The sequence below is a fragment of the Vipera berus genome (assembly GCF_964194415.1).
Source record: "Vipera berus genome assembly, chromosome: 5".
Classification (NCBI taxonomy): domain Eukaryota; kingdom Metazoa; phylum Chordata; class Lepidosauria; order Squamata; family Viperidae; genus Vipera; species Vipera berus.
Window position 1 is genome coordinate 67,410,652 of NC_138207.1, and position 15,012 is coordinate 67,425,663.

General features: G+C 44.9%; 1 protein-coding gene across 3 annotated transcripts in view; it reads left to right on the plus strand.

The window, feature by feature from the left end:
- GLRX3 (glutaredoxin 3) overlaps positions 1-14,570 on the plus strand; it is a 57,013-nt gene extending 42,443 nt beyond the window's left edge. For all 3 annotated transcript variants that reach the window (XM_081328873.1, XM_081328872.1, XM_081328874.1), the window contains exons 5-11: positions 1,489-1,661; positions 1,752-1,813; positions 2,888-2,945; positions 3,955-4,007; positions 8,569-8,608; positions 8,689-8,781; positions 14,305-14,570. In XM_081328873.1, the coding sequence (XP_081184999.1) occupies positions 1,489-1,661; positions 1,752-1,813; positions 2,888-2,945; positions 3,955-4,007; positions 8,569-8,608; positions 8,689-8,781; positions 14,305-14,355 (530 nt within the window). In that variant the 3' untranslated portion in view covers positions 14,356-14,570. The remainder of the gene's footprint in view (positions 1-1,488; positions 1,662-1,751; positions 1,814-2,887; positions 2,946-3,954; positions 4,008-8,568; positions 8,609-8,688; positions 8,782-14,304) is intronic.
- Positions 14,571-15,012: the final 442 nt, after the last annotated feature.

Here is a 15,012-nt window from a genome sequence, read left to right on the forward strand (position 1 = left end):
TGTTCGCCCATCAGCTGTCTACGGGGAGGCAACAAAGCTGCCTCTCTAGGCTTTGAGAAAAGGCCCCTTGCACAAAAGGCAGCTTCAGGACGAGCTTCCAAAAACCCTTTCCTTCCTTAACGCCCTCCCCACCTTCCCCCAGAAAGCCATATTTCTTTTTTTTTATTAAAAAGTTTTATTGAAGTTACAATATTATCCCCTCCCCAACCCACCCCAGAACCCCTCCCCCTCCCCCATATTTCTTCAATAACAAAAACATAAAAAGCTGGTTGGGATGTACTCGCTGATTCCCCCCCCCCTTTTTTTAGATGCTAAAACTAAACTCTCCCTCTGCCTTCCAACCAATATCCCTTTTTAAAATCTTACCTTGGCTCCAGATGGAAGAGTAGAGGAACTAAGCTAGTAAGGAGAGAATTTTTTTCTGCAACTTTTTACTCCTGAAGTAGTAGTAGTAGTAATAGTAGTAGTAGGGATAATAATAATAAATCCCTAAAAGTTGTGCCAGAAAATGGAGGACGCTGGGTCTTTGCAAGTTTTAGCTGTCTGTCAGACTGCCTGAAAAGGGCGGCCTTCAGGCAGCCAGGCGGACAGCTAAAGCTTGCAAAGACCCAGCGTCCTCCATTTTCTGGCATAACCTTCGGAGATTACTTTAAAAAAAAAAAACAAAAAAAACCTTCAGAGGAAAAACAGCTGCAGAAACATTTTGTCTCCTTGCTGGCTTGGTTCATCTACTCTTCAGCCAGGAGGGAGTCCAAGGCCTAGAGAAGGAGAGCTTTGCAGCATCCCTATGGACAGCTGATGGGCAGACAGCTGAAAGAAGCAGGCAGGCAGGGCGCGGAGGAAGGGAGACCTGCAGGTCTCGGACGGCGGTGGCTTGGGAGAGGTGCGCGCGATCCCGGAAGCACCAAAGCCTCGGCCGCGCACAAGTCCTCGGTAAGTTTTTTTGTTGACTGGAGTATAAGCCGAAGTGGAATTTTTCAGCCCAAAAAGTGGGCTGAAAAATTCGGCTTATACTCAAGTATATACGGTACAATAACAAGGGACCTTTGAGGTGTTCTACACCAACATCCTGTTCAAGCTGGAGATGACATTCTGGACAAATGTTTGTCTAATCCCTTCTTGAAAACATCCAGTGATATAACACTCACAACTTCTGAAAGCAAGTTATTCCAGTGTTCTCACTGTAGGAAATTACTCCTTAGTTCTAAGTTGTATCTATTTTTCATGATCTTCTACCTATTACTTTTTGTCCTGCTTTCAGGTGCTTTGGAGAATAGGTTGACCCCCCCTCTTCTCTGTGACAGCCCCTCAAATATTGGAAGACTGCTATCATGTCACCCCTAGTCCTTCTGTTTGTAAGACTAGACATATCCCTTATCTTACCATAATTTAATTTTGTGGGAGATTTCTTTTAGTTAAAGATCGATACAACCTCATTAAAAATTGTGCTTTTTTTCTTTTTGTCTTCCCCTCCCCCCCATCTTCCAGGTTTCAGCAGACAAATGATAGAAATTCTTAACAAACATAACATTGTGTTTAGCAGCTTTGATATATTTTCCGATGAAGAAGTGCGCCAAGGTCTAAAAACATACTCCAACTGGCCTACTTATCCACAGTTATATGTAAATGGAGAGCTTATAGGCGGACTGGATATTGTTAAGGTTAGAAACTAAAGCCATCTGTTTCTTTTTTAAAAAAACATGTAATTTTTAAAAAAGTATTTTTATAAATACAAAATTATTGTATTTTAGGAGCTTGAAGCCTCAGGAGAATTGGATACAGTCTGCCCTAAGGCCCACAAATTAGAAGACAGGTATGATGCATTTTGTTTTCTGTTTATTGTAAAGAAGAAAATGGGTATATCCCATGATTGAATTTAATTGCTGTCCACTTTATAGTATTGTTAGTTTTCTTTTTCATGCTACAGAAGAAAACTCTACAGAAATGTGTATTATATGTGCATAAGCATCTTTTTTTTCTTTTTAGTGTTTTTCAGCTTAATTTCTTTTTCCCCCTATACCTATTTAAGTGTAAGAATATTCATTGCTGTTCTATAAAATGATGATTGCCAACTCAGATTAGTCCCAACTAGCTTGGTCAGTCATCAAGGATGGAAAAAATATTGTCTGTATTCATTGGGAAACTGATAAGTTATTATTTTTTATACTAATGGCTTAAGGAGTCTTTATGTTCAGTTCGTTCAAGTACAATCACTATAATTTTCTAGAATTCCTCGAGGATAGCATAACTTACATAAAAATAGTTATGCAAAACATTTTTAGATAAAAATAGTTTTATCCCAGAATGGTCCATTCTGAGGTTTTGAAGAGCTTTGTCCCTACTTGGAATGATATGTTCCAGTCAGAAAAATGGATTTTGAGGTGGGAATATTTCTAGTAACTTTGCTGTCATATTGTAATAGTGCTCGTAAGACTGAAACTGATATTCTGGTGTAGGAATCTTCTTCATCTCATTTGTGGAAGTTCCCTTTGCCTTTATCATGTTAACTATGCATTTATAATATAAATCAGTAGTTGTAAATGACCAATTTTAGACATTCTTTAAATTTATATATGGAAAAGTATTGGTAGAAAATAATTTTAAAAACCATATCTTGTTATGAGAGAAAAATAAGCAAACATTAAATTGTTGAAAGAACAGTGACACATTTCAGTGAAAATCTATTTTTGATCTATGTCCTCTTACAACAGGGTTGTCAAACTCGCAACGTCACGTGACACGTGATGATGTACCGTGACTTTTTTTCCATTGCCAGCAATGGGGTGGGCACGGTTTCAGCATGACGCATCCGGCCCACAGGCTAGCAGTTTGACACCTCTGTCTTACAAGTTAATGTTCAGATTTTATCAATCTTTTCCTTTTCCAGGCTCAAAGATTTAATAAACAAGGCCCCTGTGATGCTCTTCATGAAAGGGAATAAACAGGTAAGATTTGTCAATTTTTTTTAGCTTGATGACCATTGCAGCTTATTACAATAATGCATTACACAGTTAGGGAAAAAATTATTTGATGTCCTGCTTTGTACATTTGCCCACTGACAAAGAAATGATCAGTCTATAATTTTAATGGTAGTTTTATTTTAACAGTGAGAGACAGAATAACAAAAAAAAAAGAAATCCAAGAAAACGCATTTTAAAAAAGTTATAAATTGATTTGCATTTTAAGGAGTGAAATAAGTATTTGATCCCCTATCAATCAGCAAGATTTCTGGCTCTCAGGTGTCTTTTATATAGGTAACGAACTGAGATTAGGAGATTACCTGTATAAAAGACACCTGTCCACCTTAAGCAATCAGATTCCAAACTCTCCACCATGGCCAAGACCAAAGAACTGTCCAAGACTGTCAACGACAAGGTTGTAGACCTACACAAAATTGAACTCGGATGATAATTAAAGTTGCAGTTTCACTTACCAACCACTTCACTTAATGACCTAGTTGCCAGTTCCAATTGTGGTTACTTAATAAGGACTACCTGCAGCCATGCTTTCATGTGTAGTTAGGTAGATAGACATGTAGAAAGTTCACAGTGGACTGTACTGCATATTTGATAAACTGGTATAAATATCATTCTGAGGTGAGGGCTGAGGAAAAATTACTCTTGTGGTTTATTACATGATTTAGGTTTCTGTGTTAGATGTTAAAGTCAAATATGCTAATCAGGATTTTCTGACATGTTAATTTTTAGAATGTCTTGTTCTTACTTTCTTATCTATGAACTGTTCCAACCTGTTGCCTTCTAATATTTTGGAAATTAAAATAATGATGTGAGTAGTAATCCACTGTCTCTTGAAGATTTCAGGTTGGAAAATGTAAACATCCAAAAACTATCATCCATTTTTAAAATCAACTTGCCAGAAGTCACAACTTTAAAATTTATACATATGTGTTAATATAGTAGAAGACAACGGTTTGTACTTTTATTTTTATTTTAGATGGCAAAGTGTGGATTCAGCAAGCAGATTATAGAACTTCTAAATAATACTGGGTATGTGACTAATGTATTGTCTTAAATCATGTATTTTGTTGGGGCACCTAACCCTAACCCATTTCCATGCATCAGTTCTGTTTGTTCTCTCAGTGGCAAGCTGCTGAATTTGGATTTGGACTCTAATTGCGTCATCTCAGTAGTCAGTTTAAGACTGTAATGCTAATCTTGCTAATTATATAATCAGAATTAGATCTCATGTTCAAGATCTTTTGTTCAAGCTTTCATCTCTACCCCTCTTAGCTTTTACTTTAAATCCCTTTGTTCAAGTTCAGTATGCTTTGATTATATGTTCTAACCACTCTTTCCTATTAAGTGTCTGGATTCTTTTTTAAAATTTCTCCAATTAGATTTACCCAGACTCAAAAGAGCCACAAAAGCAGTGAACTCTGGACAGATTCTTTTTTTTTTGGGGGGGGGGGAATCTCCCTATAAGGGTTTGGAAGTGTTTTATTTTAAAAAAATAAAAACAAGGTATAAATTATGAAACTTAACTAGTTTATATGTGAGTGTTGTATACAGGTATTCCTCGAGTTACGACAGTGCAGTTAGCGATTGTTCAAAATTATGACATCCGTCCCAAGGTTACGCATGTTGCAGCACCACAGTGGTCATTCGCCCTTACGACCGACTGCAGAGATGCTGCAACATACCTGCTGCCTATTCTCCCCGCCCCCCGCATCTTGCTCCGCCAGGTCTCCACAGACTGGGCCTGCTTTGCTAGAGTCCTGGATTCCATATACTACTCCCTGTCCCATTTCCCATATGGCTTTACTGTACTGTATTTTCCGGCGTATAAGACGACCCCCTACTTTTAAGAAGTTTTTCAAGGTTTTTTGTCTTATACGCCGGAAAATACTTACATGCCCTGCCCTCCCTGTCCGTCGCAGAGGAGGCGAAGGCCCGACTGGCCCCGCCGGCCCTCCCACTGCTCCCGCGCTTCTGCTGGCCCCCGAGACGCAGCGTTTCCCAGGTGGCAGGCAGCGCCGGAGGGCAGCCGCCACCCGCCACGGCCGGCGCCCCTCCTGCTTTCCCTCCCAGGCCTTGAACTTCTCCCATTCGGCGCAGGGCGGGGCAGCTCCGCCCGCAGCCTCTTTTTCATGTGCCGCTTCCCTCTCACCGTCGGCCGAGGCGCGCTCGGCCCGGGCTCCCGGTCCCTCTTCCTGACCGGCTTCCCGCCCTGCCCCTCATGGAGCTGGACTGGGCGTGCAGCCTCTCGGTGTGGCTGCTTTTCCTGGGCAGCCTGGCGGTGCGGCTCCTGCGCTCGGACCTGTTGCTGAGCCGGCGGCTGCTGCTGCGCGTGGGGCTGCTGCCCCTCAGCGCCGCGCTCACGGCGGCTGCCTGCTGGCTCGTCTCGGCCAGCACCACCCGGCGGAAGCGCAGCGTTGGACGGGAGCAGGACTTCCCTGCCGGCTCCCGTCCGACGCTCTTCCCTCTTGAGGCAGCTGCTGCCTCAAGAGGGAAGAGCGAGCCGGCAGGGAAGTCCTGCAAACGCACACGCACGCAGGACTTCCCTGCCGGCTCCACGCTCTTCCCTTTTGAGGCAGCAGCTGCCTCAAGAGGGAAGAGCGTCTGATGGGAGTCGGCAGGGCAGTCCTGCACACGTGCGCACTCCCCAGCTGCTAAGGAGCAGCCGGGGAGTACGCGCGTGCGCAGGACTTCCCTGCCGGCTCCACACTCTTCCGTCTTGAGGCAGCTGCTGCCTCAAGAGGGAAGAGCGTCTGACGGGAGTCGGCAGGACAGTCCTGCACACGCGCGCACTCCCCAGCTGCTAAGGATCAGCCGGGGAGTGCGCGCGTGCGCAGGACTGCCCTGCCGGCTCCACGCTCTTTCCTCTTGAGGCAGCTGCTGCCTCAAGAGGGAAGAGCGAGCCGGCTCTTCCCTCTTGAGGCAGCAGCTGCCTCAAGAGGGAAGAGCGTCTGACAGGAGTCGGCAGGGCAGTCCTGCACACGCGCGCACTCCCCAGCTGCTAAGGAGCAGCCGGGGAGTGCACGCGTGCGCAGGACTGCCCTGCCGGCTCCCGCCAGACGCCACCCACTGATTTTCCGGCGTATAAGGCGACTGGGCGTATAAGACGACCCCCCAACTTTTGAGAAGATTTTCAGGGGTTCAAAAGTCGTCTTATACGGCGGAAAATACGGTACTTGCTTTTCAAAAAGCTGCAGAGGAGGCTGATCCATGTGGCAGAGAAGCCGAAGTCTCTTATTCAGAAGCTGGTGAATCTGTAAGAATGTGAGATGTAAGGAAAACAGCTTTGCCCCATCTGAATAAAAGGCTGGATCCTCTGCCTTGTGGGCCTGCAGGCATGGTTTGGGCCCAGTCTGACCGGTGCTGAGCAGCCTCCTGCTTGCCATTGACTAGCTAGTTCGAATGAGCAACTTCAGGGATTGGGGTAGCAGCAGCCAGTCAATGAGGAGTTGATTGCAGTTAAATCCTGATGAGACAAAGGAAGCAAGCTCCCCGTTGATCGGCTGCTGCTGCTGCCCCAATTCCCTAAAGCTGTTTTGAAGAAGGAAGTGGCTGTGGCCCTGCCTAGGCCTTTTCTACTACTGTGTTTCCCTGAAAATAAGACCTGGCCTTTTTTTTGGCCTCCAAAAGAGGCATCAGGTCTTATTTTCAGGAGGTGGGTATGGGTCTTTTCCACTTACCTCGTGGTGGCGGCACCAAAAGCCACGTCCAGCTGGCCTACTTCTTCTACGGCTGAAGGAGCAGCTTCATTCTACAGCTGAGAATGGAGCTCCGACATGCATTTCGCAGTCAGAGGTCTTTACAGAAGGCTTCTGCAGCCGAGAACTGAGCTCCAGTTTGAATCCATAGCTCGGTTCCCGGCTACAGAGGCCTCTGACTGTGAAATCCAGACCAGGGGATGCTGTAGAAGAAGTGGGCCAGCAAGGAGGGGCACCCCCGCCTTAGCTTGATTTTTAGGCTTGTGCCTCACTCAAAAACTACGGCTTATTTTGGGGGGGGAGAGCAGGGCTTATATTAGGCCCACCCTCAAAAGCCAAGCTAGGGCTTGTTTTCCAGGTAGATCTTACTTTGGGGAAACACGGTACCAGAGGCCTGCTGGTCACATGGCCCGAAGCTGACGTCTTTTACTCAGAAGTTGGCGAAAATGTTTTCCTCAGATTTCACGTTCTTATAGCTTCGCCATCATCTGAATAAAACACTTTGGCTTCTCTGCCAGTAGGTCAGCCTCTTCTGGAGGTCTGGATATCTTCAAAAAGTAAGTAATACATGGGAAATGGGGCAAGGAGGAGTAAGTGGAATTCGGGACGGTAGCAAACCAGGCCCAGTCTGTGGAGACCCGGCGGGGCAGGATGGGGGTGGGGAAGCAATTGTGAGGACTCCAGGAGAGCATGATATATGTCAGTGGATGGGGGAGGGCTTGAGTGGCCTGCTCCAGCACCAGGCCCCGCATGCTCTTCCTCACCCTGAGATATCTCAAGTGCATTTAACAACATGGGCATTCGATTAGCGAATGCATTGGGGAAAGCAGGGAGTGATCATGTTAATTTAACGTGATTCAATCAAACGAATTATCAGATTACAAATGTAATTGGCAGGCTCTATTACATTCCTAATTTGAGGATTACCTGCATAACCTCTATCCCAGAGGTCACCAACCTTTTTCGGTTGGCGGACTGGAGGGAAAGGGGGGGGAGAAAGCATTTTACATGTGCATGTGTAAGCAAGCGAACATTGCAAAGGGGTGGGGCTAGCACCTGTGTGATACTAGCCCTGTTTCCGTGCCCCATGGCGGGGCGGCACCAATTATTGCACCCCGCAGCGCAGTGGCAGCCCGTTTTCACGTCCTGTGGCGCAATGGCATCCCATTTTCACACCCCAAGGCATGGCAGTGCTCTGTTTTCATGTCCCAAGGTGCAGCGGCATCCTGTTTTCGCCCCATGCTGTGCAGCAGCATACTATTTTTGTGCTCCGAGGCGTGGCAGCTGTCTGTTTTTGCACCCCATGGCATGTTTTTGCAGTGCGGCCCATTTTCAACTCCCACGGTTGCGGCCCTAGCACAAGTGGGGGTTGCTATATCCTATATTACTATAATTATCCTATATTGCTATAGCAATCGCTATTACAATAGTACTATCTGCTTCATAGTACTAATATATAGTAATGTTTTCTTCTTAAAAATATTGTTCTGCCTTAATTTCTTCCTCTGGAATTTCTTCTGCTTTTTTCTTTTGTTACTGACCAGGATACTTGCAACTTTTCATGCTGTGCTTTTTTTATATATATTTGTACTTTTCCTTGCTTTTCCCCTGGACCATTCACTTCGTTTATTTGGCTGTTTTGTTCTGTTTGCTGGTGGCTGCAGGGCTGCCCAAAGAAATGTCTCCTCCATTCCCTGTCTGCACCTGTTTCAAGCTTTTTTTGGCCACTCTGCCATGTTGACATTGGGGAGAAGGCTCAAACAGAAAGGAAGAAGGTAGCACAGGTGCTGGCATTTTTTCTAAGCAGGTTGCTCCTTGAGAATAGGCTACCTTTCAAAACTGTTACTATTTATTTCTAGGTGAAATAATAAGTCTCAATGTCTTTTTTTATTTAGTGTGGATTTTGAGACTTTTGACATACTGGAGAATGAAGAGGTATGTTGTTGATATGTAACTCTTATTACTGAGTTTAAACATGTATAATGTGGGATATTAATTAAGTCTACATTTCTTAGGTGCGGCAAGGATTAAAGAAATATTCAAATTGGCCAACTTACCCACAATTGTATGTGAAAGGTGAACTCATCGGAGGCCTAGATATTGTTAAGGTGAGAAAAGAATTATTGAGAAGTTTGTAAACATTTCATTTTTAAAATATGGGTCTCTGTTTATCCATTTTGATATATTACCGTATATACTTGAGTATAAGCCGACTCGAGTATAAGCCGAGACCCCCAATTTCACCCCCAAAAACTGGAAAAAGTTGGTGACTTGAGTATAAGCCGATCCGCCGTTCTGCAAGCCTCCGCCGCCGGCTGCTTCGTTCCGCAGCGGAAAGAAGCAGGCAGGCTGCTTCGTTCCGCAGTGGAAAGAAGCAGCCTGCTTCGTTCAGGCTGCTTCGTTCCACAGCGGAAAGAAGCAGGCAGGCAGGGGGCGGAGGAACGGAGACCCGGCGACGTTTGGGGAGGTTTGGGCGCCTCTCCAAATATCCCCAAACGTCGCCGGGTCTCCGTTCCTCTGTGCCCTGCCTGCCTGCTTCTTTCCACAGCGGAAAGAAGCAGGCAGGCAGGGGGCGGAGGAACGGAGACCCGGCGACGTTTGGGGAGGTTTGGGCGCCTCTCCAAATATCCCCAAACGTCGCCGGGTCTCCGTTCCTCTGTGCCCTGCCTGCCTGCTTCTTTCCACAGCGGAAAGAAGCAGGCAGGCAGGGGGCGGAGGAACGGAGACCCGGCGACGTTTGGGGAGGTTTGGGCGCCTCTCCAAATATCCCCAAACGTCGCCGGGTCTCCGTTCCTCTGTGCCCTGCCTGCCTGCTTCTTTCCACAGCGGAAAGAAGCAGGCAGGCAGGGGGCGGAGGAACGGAGACCCGGCGACGTTTGGGGAGGTTTGGGCGCCTCTCCAAATATCCCCAAACGTCGCCGGGTCTCCGTTCCTCTGTGCCCTGCCTGCCTGCTTCTTTCCACAGCGGAAAGAAGCAGGCAGGCAGGGGGCAGAGGAACGGAGACCCGGCGACGTTTGGGGAGGTTTGGGCGCCTCTCCAAATATCCCCAAACGTCGCCGGGTCTCCGTTCCTCTGTGCCCTGCCTGCCTGCTTCTTTCCACAGCGGAAAGAAGCAGGCAGGCAGGGGGCGGAGGAACGGAGACCCGGCGACGTTTGGGGAGGTTTGGGCGCCTCTCCAAATATCCCCAAACGTCGCCGGGTCTCCGTTCCTCTGTGCCCTGCCTGCCTGCTTCTTTCCACAGCGGAAAGAAGCAGGCAGGCAGGGGGCGGAGGAACGGAGACCCGGCGATGTTTGGGGAGGTTTGGGCGCCTCTCCAAATATCCCCAAACGTCGCCGGGTCTCCGTTCCTCTGTGCCCTGCCTGCCTGCTTCTTTCCACAGCGGAAAGAAGCAGGCAGGCAGGGGGCGGAGGAACGGAGACCCGGCGACGTTTGGGGAGGTTTGGGCGCCTCTCCAAATATCCCCAAACGTCGCCGGGTCTCCGTTCCTCTGTGCCCTGCCTGCCTGCTTCTTTCCACAGCGGAAAGAAGCAGGCAGGCAGGGGGCGGAGGAACGGAGACCCGGCGACGTTTGGGGAGGTTTGGGCGCCTCTCCAAATATCCCCAAACGTCGCCGGGTCTCCGTTCCTCTGTGCCCTGCCTGCCTGCTTCTTTCCACAGCGGAAAGAAGCAGGCAGGCAGGGGGCGGAGGAACGGAGACCCGGCGACGTTTGGGGATATTTGGAGAGGCGCCCAAACCTCCCCAAACGTCGCCGGGTCTCCGTTCCTCCGCCCCCTGCCTGCCTGCTTCTTTCCGCTGTGGAAAGAAGCAGGCAGGCAGGGCACAGAGGAACGGAGACCCGGCGACGTTTGGGGATATTTGGAGAGGCGCCCAAACCTCCCCAAACGTCGCCGGGTCTCCGTTCCTCCGCCCCCTGCCTGCCTGCTTCTTTCCGCTGTGGAAAGAAGCAGGCAGGCAGGGCACAGAGGAACGGAGACCCGGCGACGTTTGGGGATATTTGGAGAGGCGCCCAAACCTCCCCAAACGTCGCCGGGTCTCCGTTCCTCCGCCCCCTGCCTGCCTGCTTCTTTCCGCTGTGGAAAGAAGCAGGCAGGCAGGGCACAGAGGAACGGAGACCCGGCGACGTTTGGGGATATTTGGAGAGGCGCCCAAACCTCCCCAAACGTCGCCGGGTCTCCGTTCCTCCGCCCCCTGCCTGCCTGCTTCTTTCCGCTGTGGAAAGAAGCAGGCAGGCAGGGCACAGAGGAACGGAGACCCGGCGACGTTTGGGGATATTTGGGGAGGCGCCCAAACCTCCCCAAACGTCGCCGGGTCTCCGTTCCTCCGCCCCCTGCCTGCCTGCTTCTTTCCGCTGTGGAAAGAAGCAGGCAGGCAGGGCGCAGAGGAACGGAGACCCGGCTTCGTTTGGGGAGGTTTGGGGAGGTGCGCGTGCACCTCCCCAAACCTCCCCAAACTTCGGCAGGTCTCCGGACGGCGGTGGCTTGGGAGAGGTGAGCGCGATCCCGGAAGCTCCAAAGCCTCGGCCGCGCACAAGTCCTCGGTAAGTTTTTTTTGTTGACTGGAGTATAAGCCGAAGTGGAATTTTTCAGCCCAAAAAGTGGGCTGAAAAATTCGGCTTATACTCAAGTATATACGGTAGTTGATGTTCAGATTTATGATTTGTTACTTAATTCCTCAAGTGTTGTTTTAATGTCTTAAAAACTTGGGTCCAGTATTAAAGTTAAATCAGTGGAAATAGCTTTATCACATTTTATCAGGGCCATATTATTTGCTGGTCAGTGAGAAAGTATACTCAGATTATGGAACATCTACCTCATATGAAAACTTTGCTTCCCTTATTCATTAATTATCTCTTCTTTATTCTTTCAACATTATTGCCCAGACTGCTGGTTTTTCTTTTTCAGATATGATGGATTATTTTAATAGAATTTTTATACTGATTTTATACTGCTATATGGTGTTTGATTTTAATTTTATTTGTGTGCTGTTCCAATAAATATATCAAAGCTAACTGTCTTTTCTTAGTCTTCCTGCCTGAAAAAAGATGAAGCTGTTTTAATGAATAGCAGAGAGATGTACAAATGCAAAGTCTGGAGCATTTTATCCAGATCATTTTTGAAGCATACCCTGGTTCATGCATGCATACTAGAAAATCAGGCTGTGGGTTTTACAAATAATTATTTGTTCACTGCCCAGCTGCCTATAGTTTGACCTACTTCTGCAGTACCTCTATAACCGTTATATAGACTTCCTCTTATCATTCAAGACTTATTTGTGACTAACATTTAGTAGATGGCTAGTTGATTCTTACATGCAAATGCATAAATTGCATTAATTTGCACAAGTTTATTTCTGGTGCTTTTGACATTTGAAACATAACATCTTAGAGTTTTTTTGTAACCTATCATCAGCCTTATACATTGTTGTAAAAAAAAACACCCTTAAATCTTCATTTAATGGTTATACTAATAGTAATGATATGTTGTTTCTTGACATCAATCAGTTATTTGTTCTAAGAGCTATCTCTTCTTACTCCCATGGGTGCATTTAAAGATAATATTTAAAGACTAGCTGTAGTCTTTAACATTTTTTTTCTCAAACAATAGTGTTTTGCAAAAAAAGTGTCACATTTCTGAAAAAGAAGGTAAGATTTTATTGTATGCTTTTAAAAAATGGCCCTTAAGGAAAAAATAGATCTGTATTTCTTGCTCCATATTATATTTGTGTGTGTGTGTGTGTGTGTGTGTGTGTGCGCACAATGAACAAGGATTGACTTCTAAACCTAAATACTCTGGGGTCTATTCTTGTCTTCAGTGTTTTATAGCCAATATCAAAGTCATCGTACCTCCTAGGAAGGTAGAATCAATAAGTCTCATTAGGTTTTTTTTTTAAAAAAAAATACCGGTAGGTTTATATTATTTAGCTCATGTAGTTATTTTTTTTAAACAAATGTTCAGCAGTATGCTGCATTCAAAGATTATACACTGTATGGTTTTTGAAGAATGTAAGTTATTTTCACGTTCGTTACATGTAGATTCTATTAATTTTCCTTACATGACACACTATGTTTTGAGGCCATAGGAATCAAGATGAATCAAATGATACAGTTCACATTTTAATCATTTTGAAAATATACTGGAAAGTATTTTTTATCAACAGTTATCATTTTCTTATTTTCTGGATCTATTTAGTAATGTTCAGTAAAAAATCCAGCATTGTGTTTCTCTTCAGTTTCGTGCCACCCTGAGAATCCTGTGATTTCTTTTTGGGTTGATTTTAAAAACCATATCTTCTAATTGCATTTATTTAAAACTATAATTAGGGCTTGAAATGCTCCAAAAACAGTTGTTATTACCTCCCCCCCCTAGCGTAGAACATTTAACAGATTTCTTTATTTTCATTAACATAGAAATTTCTCAGAATGTCGTTAACTATTTGTAAGCCTTGGCCTGTAATTTTTTTTAAGTCAGTATCTTTTGCTCTGAATTGTTCTTGCAACCAAAGATATAATAAAATATGATTAACAGTACCTCCAAAAAAGCATGCTTATAACATTTACCCTTTTCCATTCTTGTGATGTTCTTCTTGCTCATGTTTCTAGGGAAACATGAGCAGGAACAATGCAAATGTAGAATGTATTCCAGACATAAAGAAAATTCCAGGTTCATTTGAGGGCTTTGTTAGGAATTGGTGTGCAGAGGTCTCCTTGTGCTACCAAGGAGTTGCACAGACAAGGAAGGGTACTGAGAGCAGTAAGAGTCACACAGTAACCACAAGAGTACACTGAGTTGTGAAAACAGAAAGTACTTTACTTCTGAGGTGGTGTAAAAAACAAAAATGCACGGTCAAAACGAAACAGTCCAGGTCATACACAATAGTAACAGTCCAAGGAGTATTCCAAACACAAAGTCTTCTTACCGGTCCAGAGGTCAATACACAGTTCAGGTTTATCACAGTAGTAAACCAACAGTACAGCAAAAACAGCAATAGTAAAGAGAGCAGTGAATTCACTTACACACCCATTGGCCAATTAACATCTTAAAGTCACAACATCATAGTTTATATATTTTCAACCCAACTATGTAGGCTATCACCATATGCCTAACAGGCTTATCTTATAATAAGTAGTGGTAATACTTTCTAATGTTTTAAGTCCCAGAAAATTGTTGCTGTTGTGAATTACAGTACTGGATTTAGAACATGAATGTCCAGCCCTTTGGCTTGCCTGGGCTAGATTGAGTGAAGAGGAATTGTCTTGGGCTGCATATAAAACATATAATATAGACAATGTAGATAAACCATAATAAAGTTTATGAAATTGTGGGGCTGTATTCTAACTGTCCAGGGCCATATGACACCCATGGACCATGGGTTGGACACGCCTGATTTACCTGGTCTAAGGCAAGATTCATATCTGAGGCTGTGAAGACTCCATGAAGCTGTGCCAGATAAGATTTATAGTTGAAATATAGAAAGTTTATATGACAGATTTCTAAGATACCTTGGTAGATACCCTGTTAATGAATAAAACAGTTATAGCCACCGGACTTTATGGATCCAACTTGCTTTTTTGGGTAGAGTTCCTGTAATCGTATCACTCCCTGAATGTTTTCTCCCTTTCTTCATCTAGGAACTAAATGAATCTGGTGAGTTGTCATCTATCCTGAAAGTAGAAAATTGATGCAAATGAAAAATACATTAATCAAGAACAACAGAAATACAAACATTGTTATTGACATTTGCACCGGAACAGGTTACAACAGCAAAAACAGAATTGCAGGTTTCTGACTTCCGTTTCATCCTTTATCAGGCCATGCTAGAGATGTATGTAAATGTAGATCTTCATGCAACTGTAAACTTGTGAACATCTTCAAACTGAATTAAAATTGAAGTTCAAATACGTATCTGAGTACTTTTATTTTTCATTCAATTCACACAAGCATCAAGCTGTCCTAGCCCTTGTTGAACTGGTAGATCTGCTCACAATTCTATAGCCATTGAACTTTCTAAAGTTTTGGTCTGGTGCATGCAATAAGGACATCATTATGGTGGTCCAGTCAAGTTCAAGAATGGGAATTCCATCCTATCGGAACTCATGAGCCAAATCTTTTTAGCCAGATTTTAAGTAACCTGTCTAAAAGGGGCATAGTATAAAACACTTAGGGGCTTTTCCTTACCTTTATTGATTGGTAATTTGATCTGAATTATCTATCTCTTACTAAATTTGTGCTCATTCTTTCAAGCCTTTTGGCTACAATTTCTATAATTTAGATTAAAGTGCATAAAAATATCTATGCAGCTTAAACAACTTGAATAAAGTAGCAATAGAAAATAGAAT